Source organism: Puma concolor, chromosome A2, assembly GCF_028749965.1.
Source record: "Puma concolor isolate L17-30 chromosome A2, mPumCon1.1.hap2, whole genome shotgun sequence".
NCBI lineage: Eukaryota > Metazoa > Chordata > Mammalia > Carnivora > Felidae > Puma > Puma concolor.
The window spans coordinates 42,573,398-42,587,281 of NC_141668.1; the positions used below are offsets into that span (position 1 = coordinate 42,573,398).

A 13,884-nucleotide genomic window follows, 5' to 3' on the forward strand; every position below is an offset into this window, starting at 1 on the left:
TTTTAACCACAGAATCATGTCAACCCTGCCATGGACTTTACCCAGACCCCTCCTGGGATGTTAGCCCTGGACAATATGCTGTACTTTGCCAAGCACCACCAGGATGCCTACATCCGGGTAAGCATGTAGCACCTTTTAGTTGATGTAGGTCTCCTACTGACTTTGAATTTCAGACTTACAGATATGGAGTGGGTTACCTTTAGACGTGTGTCTCCACTCTTTTGCCTTTCATCACTCAGTAAGTATTAAAATTAAATGAAATCACTAGGGGCCCTGAAATCAGGATTTTTAACTTTTAAATGTTCTCACATGATGACATCTAAAAAAAAAAACACACAATAGTTACCGAAAAATGATGTCTTATATAGTTCAGCAGTGAATTATGACAAAAATTCTTAGACTTAAATAACAATAAAGAGAAATGAACCATCTACTCAAAACTTGCACAATCCCAACTTTAGCAAAGATCCCTTAGGCTTATTCTGCGTTTTGCAAAAGAGACCAAGGATTCTCTCTGGTTCTGTTTCTGTTCAATCCAATGCTGGAGACACAATAAGATAAACAAAAAGAAAGAAAAGAATGGGAGAGATGGGGAGGGAAAAGAAATGTCTTCTCTCCTATTTCTTAACAAACTAGTGAAACTCCAGCTACCAGGAGAAACTCCTTTGTGGGTGAGGCATAAGGAAGCTAGAAGATGCCACCTGCTGAGTGGGCAGTGCAGGTGTGGGAAGGGCTAAATGTGAAAGAACAGGAGCCTAGGGACAGTAACATAGGGCTGCTCCACTGGATGCACTGTTTGTGCTGACACCTATCCCCTGTCCTCAGGGAGAGGAGTCCAGATTCAGCGACGGGGAGGCATCCTCATCCAAGGCTGAGATGGGGGAAGATCTGAATAAATGTGACAAGAGAATTGGTGAATAGTTAAAATTATGATTAGATCTCAGCTTAGAAAATTTTTGATGAGTGAATTGCCTAATGCAGAAACAATAAGGCTGACACTAGAATAAGATGAGTCTTTACTCTGACATTCTGTGTCGGATCCCTCTTGATGGGACTGGCTTTCGGGAGACCGGGGTTCAAGACCTGGCATTATCTAGTGATGTAAATGTGGGCAGTTCCTTTTGTCTAGGCTCAAAGTTCTTCCCCAAACAAGGGAGTGCTACTCCCCCAAGGGGCATTTGGAAGTGTGTGTGTGGATTTCAATGCTAGTTACTATGTCAATGGGGTATGACTGGCCAAAACCTATAATACATGGGACAGTCCGCACAGTGAAAAATTGCTCTACCCAGTAGCAGCCCCCTTGAAAAAAGTCATGCCAGGTTCTGAGTTCCCTGTAGGCACTATATTTTAACTTTATGTGTTTTTCTATATATGCAGTTTGACAAGCTTTGATTTATACTGAAATATTCTTTATAATATGATTATGTAAAAGATGTTATGCATTCCTGTGAAAGGTTTGGGATCAGGTGCTTGGTCAGAAATGCAGTCCTTCATAGGAAAATTATTTGCTCATGGAAGTTTAATTTGGCTTATGTGTGTATATATTTATTGCACAGATTCCTTACTAGGAATATAATCTGCACTCACAGTAAATAAATTAATATTTTTGAGGTGCCATATAGTATAGCCTTGGAGAGTTGAGTGTGAAAAGGAGAAGCCAAATAGAAGTTGAATTTAGCCTTAACTGATTAATGATTGTAGATGAATGTTTCTAAAGTTAGAGTGTATTGATGCTGAGTGCACAGGAAGCCTATGTCTCATGAAAAGTGATTTAATGTTTGAAGCCCATTTTCCTCAATGCAGTCTCTAAACTCTTACAAGTAAACTTAATACGTGGCAATCTGAAAGAACTTTACATCTGATAGGGACTTAAAAGAAAAACCTATTTGTAAAGAAAAATGTGGCCCTTTTTGTCCACATCCCCTTTTCTTTACTGATTAGACAATGTCTATATCTGATAATATCTATATTTATACTTCTATAACTAAGATGTCTGTTATTTTCTCAGAAGTGTCACTTTCCTGATATCATCTGACTTTGGGGCATTAAGTCCTTATTGGAAAGCTAAAGCTATTTGCATGAATGACTGGGGCTAGGGGATCGTATAAAGTCCAAGGACTTCTGCAAGGAAGCTTTGGGGGTGACTATGAAAAAAGTTATCATAGTGAGAGTGAAATAATAGTATAGATGGTAGAAATAGTCATCCTAGACAGCTAACTAAATTTTGATCTATGAGTTGAATGGTCTCTTCTGAAATACAGAAATAGATTCTTTTTAAAAATAAGTTTATATTTTGATAAAAATTTGCTTTGTTTTTGGCCAGGTAAATCTCCTGTCTGAATACAATTATTCACTTATTATTTATATCTTTCATTCATTAAACTCTTATTCTGTACCTGAATATAGCTTCACCATTCACTTGCTGGTCTGATTTACAGTTGAGATTTTTAAAAGGAATTGTAACACACACATACACACACACACACACATACAGGCGCATACATATATATTTCCTCTTTGCCCTTGACACCCCCCCTCCAGCTATCATGTTTCCTCAGACACTATGTATTTGTATTTTTATGAGTTGTCTTCTTGCCCTCTGTTCTAATCATCTGCCACTCAATTTGAATACTTTGCACCTTTTCAATGAGGCTTCCACTCATCACTTTCTAGAAACCGTTCTCCTGCCAAATGTAGAACAGCTCCCCCTTCCTCCATTTCATCTGTCCTTCTATTGACACTGGACACTGTTTACCATTGATCAGTTCTTTCTTTTTGCCTGGAGACAGTATTGTCTGTCTTGGTTCTCTCTTTGTCCATTTCTCTTAGTCTCTCTGGTAGCTTTCTCTCCCTCTGCCTGTCCATCTAATGTACATAATCCCAAGAACTCAACTGTAGACCTTTTTTCTTCTCAGTGACTCAGTCTGCACATGTTTACTGAGTAACTATCAAATGCCCAGCGAGGAGCTAGGTGATGGGGATCCTCAAGGAACATGTCACTCATGAGTCTTGTCGTTGAAGAGTTTACTGTCTAGAGATGGAGAGGCGGGGTGAAGAGTTAAATACCAGGCACTTTCTGAGCTACTTAGAATGTATTTTGATTGGAAAGGGAGGGGATGCAGAGGAGAGTCACCAACACAGATGTGGGGGTAAAGTCTGGAAAGCTTCCTGGAGGATGTGGCTTCTGCACTAAGACCACTTGGATAATGCAGTTAATCAGGTGAAGGTCACAGGGTATGGAGAGCAAGTCTGAGTGGAGGGAAACATGTAAACAAGCATGTAAAGGTGTGTGCCTTTTTTAGGGAACCAAAAATAGTATAGTATGGCTAAAACAGAGTGGTTAATACGATATGGTTTGAGACACATGTGGGCTAGTTCATTAGGGACCCTAAATAAGGTGGGTATTAAGGTGTATTAAGGTGTTTATGCTGTATTAAGGTGTTTGTTTGGGCTTTAGCCTGAAGGAATTGAAGAATTTCTGAAGTGTTTTAAGTAAAGATGATGTAAGTTAATTTTAGAAAAATCATCTTATTGCCAGAAAACAAATGTGAGAAATCAAGACTAGAGACAAAAATAAAAATTGGAAGTAATTTGAACTAAGGTAGTGACAGTGGCACTGGGGAGAAGCAGTTTGAGTGAATTATTTTGGAGCTAAAATAAACTGGACTTTCTCTGAGGAAGAGGAAGAAGAAGAGAAAGATGATTGGCATGAGTGAATGGAAGAAAGGTAGTGCCATTAATGAGACAGAGAGTGCAGATATGTAGGGGTAGTCATTTGGAGACGCCCAGACCCTTATATGCATGTAGGACATCTGTCCAGCTGGATGTGTCTAGTAGGCAATGAGGTATGGGCAGGAGAGCTCAAACCCGTGTAGACACCACATTCTGTATATTCTACATCCTTAAACTTGATCATTCCCTTTAATTTGTTCGTCTAGATTGTTGCCATATTATCTCAGTGGCCTTCCAGCTGAAATCTGGTATCTTTGTACCCATCTTCTATGCCAGCTGCTAGGGTAATCTTTCTAAACAGAGTTCAGGACACTTTGGGTACTACCCCTGCCCCACAAGCCTACCTCTTGTGGTACCAGGCACATAGTAGATTTTTAATAGTTTCTTGTTAATTGAGTAAGGAATTTCTCTAGTTTTTATTTAAATGGTCTCTTGCCAAGGATTAATTCATTTTTATCACCTGAGAATCATGGGCGTTGTTCCTTTTAGCAATTACATAAAAGTATAATTTCGCAACTTGGCTTTATTAATGGGCAACCTGGTTTCTTGTGTATTATTTAAATATACTTTGTAAGTGTGTACTAATGGAAGCATTGGATGTAATTGAATTACCCCACACTTGGATAGGCACAGAACACAAGGAAGAATTGCAAATCTGAGCATCCCACTATGCCTGGAGTAAAATATGGAGGCATAGAATGATTTCAGACTTCTGGGTCTTATTTTCCCTGGGCATAATTGCTTTTACTTTTTCTGGAGATGCTTCATTCCCCAGTTCTCCCCACCACAGCTCTCTCTCTCTGAGAGGTAGGGGGTAGCACTTGGCTCCCTCCTATGATCCTGCTGTCATTTTTTCACAGACAGGATAATGGTATAAAACTGAATGTGTTTGCTTTTTGTTGTTGTTTTGTTTTGCTTTTTATCCCCTCCCTGGAGTAGCAAATCTAAATACCTTGGAAGATAGAAAATTAGTGACTCCATTGGAAATAAAACTTTTGGACTTATATATTCTTTTATTTAATTATTTATTGGGAGCTAGTGAGAAACCCCAAAGTGACTTGGTTTTACGTTTGGTTCAAGACTCATGCTGGCTATTGTGGAAGCCAAGACTGAGCCACAAAGCAGGAAATGATGATGAGGAAACCTCAGGCCTCCAAAACACGTAATGGCCAGGTCTGAGGAAGAAGTAGGATCATCAAAAATACTAAGACATGCTGCAACTAAAGGAAAGAGTGGTTTCAGTTCAGTCTTGCATGGTCCCATTTGTCATCCCATTTAATCCGAGTAAATGTGTACCTAAAGTGGATTGGGTAGCATATAAGACATGTTCCATAGATTGGCTCAGTTTTCAAGAAAAGCCTATGGGGTAAGCATTGTTAACCACTGTTTTATAGATTCGGGAACTGGGATCTAGAGAGGTGCAGAGTTCCATTGGTTAGGTCAAATAGCCAATATTAAGGGAAACTTAAACTTAGGTCTTTGGCCTTCAAGTCTCAGGCATTTTCCAGTCTGAAGTTTCTTGTCTCTGGGCTTGGGGTGTGGTGGACACAAGAGAGCTATTCTTGAAGTGGAGGAAAAGAGGACAGTCTAAGACAAATGATTAGAAGACACGGAAAGTTGGTGATGCCATTAAGGAAGTGTTTGTATTTACTTAGGGTCTTCCTAGATCTAGCATAATCAGAAAGTCCCCCTTAAAAGTAAGAGAGGGTACATTACTTTATGTTTAACTACAAAGTTTGTATACAGCATCGCATTGTCTTTATTCAATTGTAAATCCTTTGAAAACTAAGGCTTTTTCGTATATGTTGTCATATTACTGAATATTTGACTGAGCCTCAAATGATGGTATTTAAAGGAATAAATGAGCCTGGCAAAGGTATCACTGTAGAGCTTTCCAGATTTCAGATGTGGTTGTAAGTTTCAGTCTAGTGACATGAGAAGTGACATTTAGAAGATCAGGGGAACTTCAGAACCTATTGTCAGTCATCTGTCTCCCTCTTGGCATTACAGCCAGACAGACGCATGCTGTGCATTAATCCCAGGCCCTAAAGACGTCAGATAAGCTATTTAAATGTGCAACAATAAAAGCCAAATGCATGCAAATGAGATATTTCTGTTATTGCTTCCATTTTTTTCAGAGGAAAAAAATTCACACAAAAAAGAAAAACAGCCCATCTTCTTAGATGCTAAAAAGCATCTGACTAAAGGAAGAGAAATTTCTTTTAACATTTACATTTATTCATTCACTGACTCATTCAGGAAATATTATCAAACACCTACCATCTGCCATCGTGGTGCCATGCACAGTGGATGTGGTGGTCAACGAAAAAGGCAAAGTCTAGTTCTTAGATATCAGAAAATAGAATAGCAAGCAAACGGAGAGTAGAGATTGTTTTATCGTGTTTTCTTATTCTTCTCCCCCTTGGGGTTTTTCTTGTTTCCTTCTGGATTTTTAGATGTGATCTATCCTGGGCCCATCTACCAAGTCCCAGGACCTTTACTTGATAGTTCTTTGCAGTTTTCCACAATATACTGAGCAGGTCAACATTTCACCATTTTATATAAATTATCATACTGGTTAACCACATCAGAATCACTTAGGACTTGCTTTCTTTCCCAGTGACCTACTTTTCAGCAACGGCACTACTTGTTAGAGAAATAGTCTGGTGTTGGGTCAGTGTGGACTAGAACAAACCCGACCCCTCTTGTATGTTTTCTTTAGTGTGTTGTTTGTCATAAATAAAATGTTTTCTTAAGGAAGCTGTTACACAACTAACACAGAATTTATAAAATCTTGAGGCTTCTAGTCACAAAATTACGAGTGGACACTAGAAACTACTTGTTCTTTATGTACCCTACAATTCTTGCCTCAACATCCCTCATAATTTGTGATGAGCATCTCATCCAATTGGAATATCTTTGCACACTGGGTGATGATGCTAGAAGATAATGGATTTCCTGAGGTAGGGGGGTAGGAATAGAAATCCCTTTAAAAATAAGATTAATTACAATGGTTTCATGCGGTTTTGAGCCAGGGCATATGTATGTTTCTAATATTATACCAAATCAGAGCAGAAATATTTATATGTCAAGTAAATTTGATTATGGGAAAAGATGGATATTTGTCCTTCAGAATTATTTTCTCAAGCTTCTTTCATTACAGCCATTTTTTTTTAAACAGATGAAAAATGTAACGTGTATTTACACTATTCCAAAACCTTTAAATGGATTCTTCTTCCTCATGATACATACAAAGTAAACAATACTTTGAAAAAAATGTTGGGAGAAATATTGGTTTAGACCCTACCTCACCACTGAGACGGAGGTCTGGGTGTAGAGGCAGTACTGATAAGAAAATGCTCTGAGATGACCTCGTATGAGAAAAGCTACCATTTTTGAAACCTTTACATATTTGGAGTACTTAACATACATTATTTGTAATCTTCCCTTTAGTGCTCCCCGAGTTGGGAAGATAAGGTGACCCCTGTACCCTCTTCTTCCAATATATAGATCTCTCTGTCTGCTGAGACACAAAGCCACGTTGGGGAAACTGCTTTTGACTTCTCTCTCCTGCGTCAGAGGGTGTAAAGGTACTTGGAATAGCAAACACAGAGCTTGCCATGAGCTGACAACTATGCTAGGCACATTTATTCATCCTTCACAACACCTCTGTGAGGTCGGCACTGTTGTTATTTCTATTTTACAGATGAGGAAACTGACACACAGAGAAGTTAGGTTGTTTGCCCAAGATCACCCAGCTAAGAAGATGCCAGAGCTGAATATAAAGCCAAGTAGTCTGCTTCTAGTGGCCTTTAGAGGTTTATAGATTCATATAGGGTTCACAGCTACAGTTCAGATGAGCCTGTGGATGTGTTTGCTCAACCGGCACAGTATTTTTAAAGGGAAGAGAATTTGAATTGCCTGTAGGCAGGGCATGCATTCCCTCTTCAAATAACCATGAGCCCCAGAACTCTATTCTTTTCCGCCTGGCTGCTTCGTGCATTCTAGTTATCTGCCTTGTACCTGAGGGACTTGAGTTAGTGATCACTAATACTGGTGGTCTGCAGTGACCTTTGTGAAGTTCTGAATACATTATTGGCACACAATAGGTGCTCAAACCACTTTATTTGCTTTTTTCCCTTTCCCAGTCCATAAAGTTGTGTTTGATTAATGTCCCATCTCTCTCTTGCTGAGAATAAAGGACTTAAATTTCAACCTCCCAAGGGCAGGCAAAAGGAATAGGCATGTTTCTCAAATTCTCCAGTTGTAAATTTTAAGGAAAAAAAAGTCATCAGATCTTATTATAAATACACTGGACCAGTGTTTTTGGGGGCTCTAAGCATGGTCAGCCCTCCTCACTGTATGTCAGCTTCTTGGTGCCCACCAGCCAGCATTTAAAGAGAATGGGGACCGAGTATCCTACATGCACTAAGGCAGAGTGCTGATGGAGGCAATGCTGAGTCTTGAAAATAAATTAAGGAACTTTTAACATTTCAAGGGGGAAATTGGCAGTTTCCCAAGCGACATAATTACAGGACAGTGTGTAATGTGTAATTAAACTTAACTATGAAGCAAATGATTGGAATAAAGCTTGGTGGCACATCATTTTTTTTGTTCCCACAGTGCTGACAGATCCTCCCCTCCCCTTGTCCCTGAAATGGCTTTAGCAGCAATTGCTCCTAATTTTTTTTAAATGAAATTATATGTTGCCAGTTAAATACACAGTTTCATGTAAAGGAACCTTTTTTTTTATTTGAATGACGTTTTCCTTCTAGGTGATCTGGAGCACAGAATCACTTTGGAATAACAAGGACCCCAAGGCACAGCCTTGCTGGGACTTTAAAATGACTCTTTGTCTAATAATTCATTTACATACTTTATCCTTTGCTCTTATTTTTATTCTTTCTGTGACCAAGGTCCACAGCCTAGAGGCTTATTTTCATGTAGTTTTTTCATGTTATAAAAATAGCGGCATTAATTTCATTGATTGTGAATAACCAAGCTGTTACTGCCAGTCAGGACCCCTTGAGAGAGTGAATATATGTGATTAGATTTAGTAATTGCACTGGAAGGCAGAATTTCTGACTTCCAAAGTCAATGATTTGAACGGGATGCTTCAGGAGTTAGCATGAGATCATTGTTCAACATGGGCTTGGTTTTGTCTCAGAAGACCCATCATCTGAGGGAGGGCGGGCAGGTTCCACATATATTAACTGCTGGGTATAACAGTATATGCATTCTGTGTTCACACCACCTGAGTTCTTTTGGTACTGGAGTCAGTAGGTCTAAAGCATGATAAATATCTATTTCATTCTCCTTTGCTACCAGCCCAAGCTGGGTATTAGGTTCAGAATTTTTTTATTTAACTATATTTGAAGGTTTTTCTGGTTTGTATTTACTTTTAAAAAGCAGTAGGACTTTATTTTTTTTTAATGCAGTAGGACTTTAAAACACAGTGATGGATTGCTTGAAAAAAAAACATTGAAACCAAGCTATATAATGAACTCTATGGAGTTGACACACTGCACACCTAAGCCCAGTGTGAATTACAAGATTAGAAACTAGGGACAGCCTCATGTTTACCAGTGAAGTCCTCAGCCGACAGTCATTGTTCTGATGTCTCTATCTTAGACTCAGTAATACCTTCGCATTCTTTCTTCCAACTGGCTCTCCCTCAGTCTACATTATCCATTTTAATGTCTCACTATGCTAAACAAATAAATATTTATTGAGTACCTACTCTGTGACCAGCTGCCTCCTTTCTGCTGTCATTAACCACACTTCCATCTTTGATGACACATTTTTCTGCCTTCACTGTGCAGAGCTCAGTAGCTGCTGTGCTGGGAGTTTGCTGTTGTTTCTTCCCTTTTTTGCACTCATTGCTGCACCATGTTGCAATGCAGAAGTTCCAGGGGTTGCAGCTCATTTATTTCTGTTTTTTTAAGAGGGAAAGTTTTCTGGGAATCCTCTCTTTTTTGTGTGCATAGACTTGGAAGGTATTATAGGTCTCATTGGCTTTTTAAATAATAGACTTTATATTTTAGAGCAGTTTTAAGTTTACAGAAAAATTGAGCAGAAGGTAAAGAAGTTTCCCAGGTATCCCCTGCCCCCCCCCCCCCCCCCCGTGTACACACAGTGTCTTTAGTTACATTTGATAAGCCAATGTCCTGCAACCTTGCTATAATTGCTTATTGGTTCCAGGACTTGTTTGTTGAGTCTTTGGAGTTTTCTATATAGATAATCATGTTATCTGTGTACAGTTTTACTTCTTCCTTCCCAGTCTGTATACTTTTTATGCCCTTTTCTTATCTTATTGCATTACCTAGGACATGTAGCCTTGATTCTGATCTTAGGGGGAAAGACTCAAGTTTTTCAGCATTAGGTATGATGTTAGCTGTAGATTTTTTATAGATGTTCTTTATTAAGTTGACGAAGTTCCCCATCAGTATTAGTTTGCTAGGGCTGCCATAACAAAGGACCATGGACTGGGTGTCTCAAACAACAGAAATCTATCCCTTGAGATTTCTGGAGGACAGAAATCTGAGATCAAGGTGTCAGCAGGACTGGTTTCTTCTAAGATCTTCTTCTTGGTTTGTAGATGTTTGTCTTCTCCCTGTATCTTCACATGGTCTTCTTTCTGTCTGTGTCTATGTCATATATAAGGACACCAGTCATATTGGATTAAGACCCATTGTAATGACCTCATTTTTGTCTTAATTACCTATTTTATTTAAATGCCCTGTCTCCAAATGTAGTCACATTCTGAGGTACTAGGGTTAGGACTTCAATAAGTGAATTTGGAAGCACACAATTCAGCCCATAACACCCTCTATTCGTAGTTTGCTGAGAGTTTTTTGAATGGATGTTGGATTTTGTGAAATGCTTTTTCTATGTACATTAATATTATCATATGATTTTTCTTTCTTTGCTGTGATAAGTTACATTAATTCATTCTTGAACCAATCCTGCATATCTGGAATAAATCCTATTTAATTATAGAGTATAATTCTTGGGTTCTATTTGATAATATTTTGTTAAGCTTTTTATATCTGTGTTCATGAGAGGTGTTGGTGTGTAGTTTTCCTGTCTCATAATGCCTTTGGATTTGGTTTAGAGTAATGTTCTTATAGAATGGATTAGGAACTTTCCTCTTCCTCTATTTTCTGGAACAGATTATAGAGAATTGGTATTATTTCTTCTTTAAATGTTTAGTAGAATTCACCAATGAAACCATCTGGGCCTGGTGCTTTCAGTTTTAGAAGGTTACTAATTATTGATTCAAATCCTTTAGTAGATATAGGCCTATTCAGATTATTTATGTCTCCTTCTGTCTTTTGAGGAATTGGGCTCTTTCATCTAAGTTATCAAATTTGTGGGCATAGGGTTGTTTATAAGATTATTATTTTTTACTGTCATTGGATCTGTAATGATGGCTCCTCTTTCATTTTTGATGCTGATAAGTTATCTTTTCTCTTTTTTTCTTGGTTAGCCTGGCTATAGTTTTATCATTTTAATTGATCTTTTCAAAGAACCACCTTTTGGCTTCATTGATTTTTCTCTGTTGATTTGCAGTTTTCAGTTTCATTGATTTCTGCTCTAATTCTTATTACTTCTTTCTTCCACTTACATTACATTTAATTTGTTCTTTTCTAGTTTCTTAAAGTGGAAGCTTAGATTATTGATTTTACATCTTTCTTCTTTTATAATTTATGTATCGAATGCTATAATTTTCCCTCTAAGGATTGGTTTTGCTATATCCCACAAATTTCCAAAAGCTGTATTTTAATTTTCATTCAGTTTAAAATATTTTCAAAAAAAATTAGGCTTTTTCTTTAAGTCTTGTGTTATTTAGATGAGTGCTGTTTAATCTCCAAATATTCTGGGGTTTCCCAGCTATCTTTTGGTTATTGATTTCTAGTTTAATTCTATTGTGGTCTGAGAGCATACTTTGTGTAATTTCTATTCTTTTTTCTGTGAATATGTGTCTAATGGCCTGGAATATGGTCTATCTTGTGAATCTTCCATGTGAGTCTGAGAAGAATGTGTGTTCTGCTGTTGTTAGATGATGTATTCTATGCATGTCAATTAGATCCAGTTGATTAATGGTACTGTTCATTTCAACTATATACTTAATGAATATCTGCCTGCTGTATCTATCAATTACCAAAATATAGATATTCAAGTCTCTGAGTATAGTAGCTGATTTGTCTATATTTTCTTGCAGTTTTATTAGTTTTTGCCCTACATAACTCAATGCTCTGTGGTTAGGAGGTGCATATATTTAAGGATTAGTATGTCTTCTTAGTTGACCTCATTGTCATTATCTAATGTGTCTCTTTTCTCTCTGACAATTTTCCTTGCTTTGAAGTTTGCTCAGAAAGTGTAAAATTAATATAGTTAATCCATTTTTCTTTTGATTCATGTTACCATGTGTGGGGTCCTCCAGTCGAATTGGGGCTACCAAATGTGGGGTGTCCCAATTGGGTGGGAGCCAGCAGCATAGGGGGTGAAAAAATTCACCCAAGGCAGAACAAAAGAGAAGTTTATTGAATATACCCCAAGGGAGTAGCGGTAGGACAGCAAAGGAGAGACTGCTGCAACCAAGAGGTGGTGAGGGGCCACAGTTATAGGGCAGAGTGAGGAAGAATGGGAATGTATGGAGTTTTCCCTTTTGTGGTAATCTTAAGAACTGTGCCTGGTGTAATTGGTCAGTTAGGGCCTGTGGCTGTTTCAAGGTGGGTCCCTAAATGAGTCTGTTGGTATTGCCTGTTTGCATTCAGCTTGCAACCAGCGAGCTGGTTGCTGTGGGCCCTTTTACCTTACTCAGCTTTTCCTTGATCAGGTTTGTTGACTGAAAGCAGCCTCTGTACCAAGATATGTCTTTCTCCATGTCTCTACTTTTACACTAAATGTATCTTTACATTTAGAGTGGATTTCTTAGTGGACAATGTTTAGTTGGGCCTTGACTTTTATTCACCCTGACAGTCTCTGTGTTTTAATTGGTGTGTTTGATTATTCACATTTAAAGAAATTGTTGATATAATTGGATTAATATTTACCATATTTATTTCTGTTTTCTGTTTGTTGCCTTTTCCTTCATGTGTGCATGTGTGTGTATTTTCTTTTGTCTTTCACTCCTATTTCTACCTTGTCTGGCTTTAATTGAGCATTTTATGATTCCATTTCTCTCTTCCCTTGGTATATTAATCATACTTCTTTTAAAGAATTTTAATTGCTGCCCTAGAGTTTGTAATACATTTACAACTAATCTTAGTTCACTTGGAAATAATATAATACCACTTCACAGGTAGTGCAGGTACGTTAGATAAGTTAAAATTTTAAAAATACTTTATTTTACCTTCATCTATTTCTTCTCTAATGTTCTTTCTTTCCCAATAAAGATTTAAGTTTCTGAAAATTTTCTTTTAATATTTCTTGCCAGACAGGTCTACTGGTGACAAATTCTCTATGTTTTGTTTGTCTGACAAAGTCTTTATTCTTCCTATCTTTCAAGGATTATTTCTTTGGACACAGAATTCTGTGCTTTTTTTTTCCCAACACTTTAAATATTTCACTCATTCTCTTCCTGATTGCATGATTTTTGAAGAAAAGTTTGATGTGATTCTTATCCTTGTTCTCTGTTAGTAATGTGTTTTCTCCCTACCTGTAGCTTCTTTCAAGGTTTTCTTTGTCTTTGGTTTCCTGTAGTTTGAATATAATATGCCTAGGTGTAGGGTTTTTTTTGGTTTTTTTTTGTTTTTTTTTGGTTTTTTTTTTTGGTATCTATACAGCTTGTTGTTCTCTGAGTTTCCTGGATATGTGCTTTGGTGTCTTTCATTAATTTTGGAAAACCCTTAGCCATGTTTACGTCAGATATTTCTTCTGTTACCTTCTCTCCTCCTCCTCCTGGTATTCTTATCACATGATTGTTACAACTTTTGTTGTACACAATTCTTGGATATTCTGTTCTATTTTTTAAAATTCTTTTTTCTTTTTAAATCCACCAAACCATGCTAATTCTATAGAGTTAGGAGATGTTGCTGGAGACACAGGCAGGAGCAGATCATGAAAGACCTTACATGCTTTGCTAAGTAGTTTACATAATTCAACAGAACATTTCTGCATTTGTCTGCTTTACATATTGTACTTCTG

General features: G+C 37.7%; 1 protein-coding gene across 5 annotated transcripts in view; it reads left to right on the forward strand.

Annotated features, from left to right (window-relative positions):
- ELMO1 (engulfment and cell motility 1) overlaps positions 1-13,884 on the forward strand; it is a 727,703-nt gene that overhangs the window by 448,180 nt on the left and 265,639 nt on the right. For all 5 annotated transcript variants that reach the window (XM_086692444.1, XM_086692474.1, XM_086692460.1 and 2 more), the window contains one exon: positions 13-117. In XM_086692444.1, the coding sequence (XP_086548570.1) occupies positions 13-117 (105 nt within the window). The remainder of the gene's footprint in view (positions 1-12; positions 118-13,884) is intronic.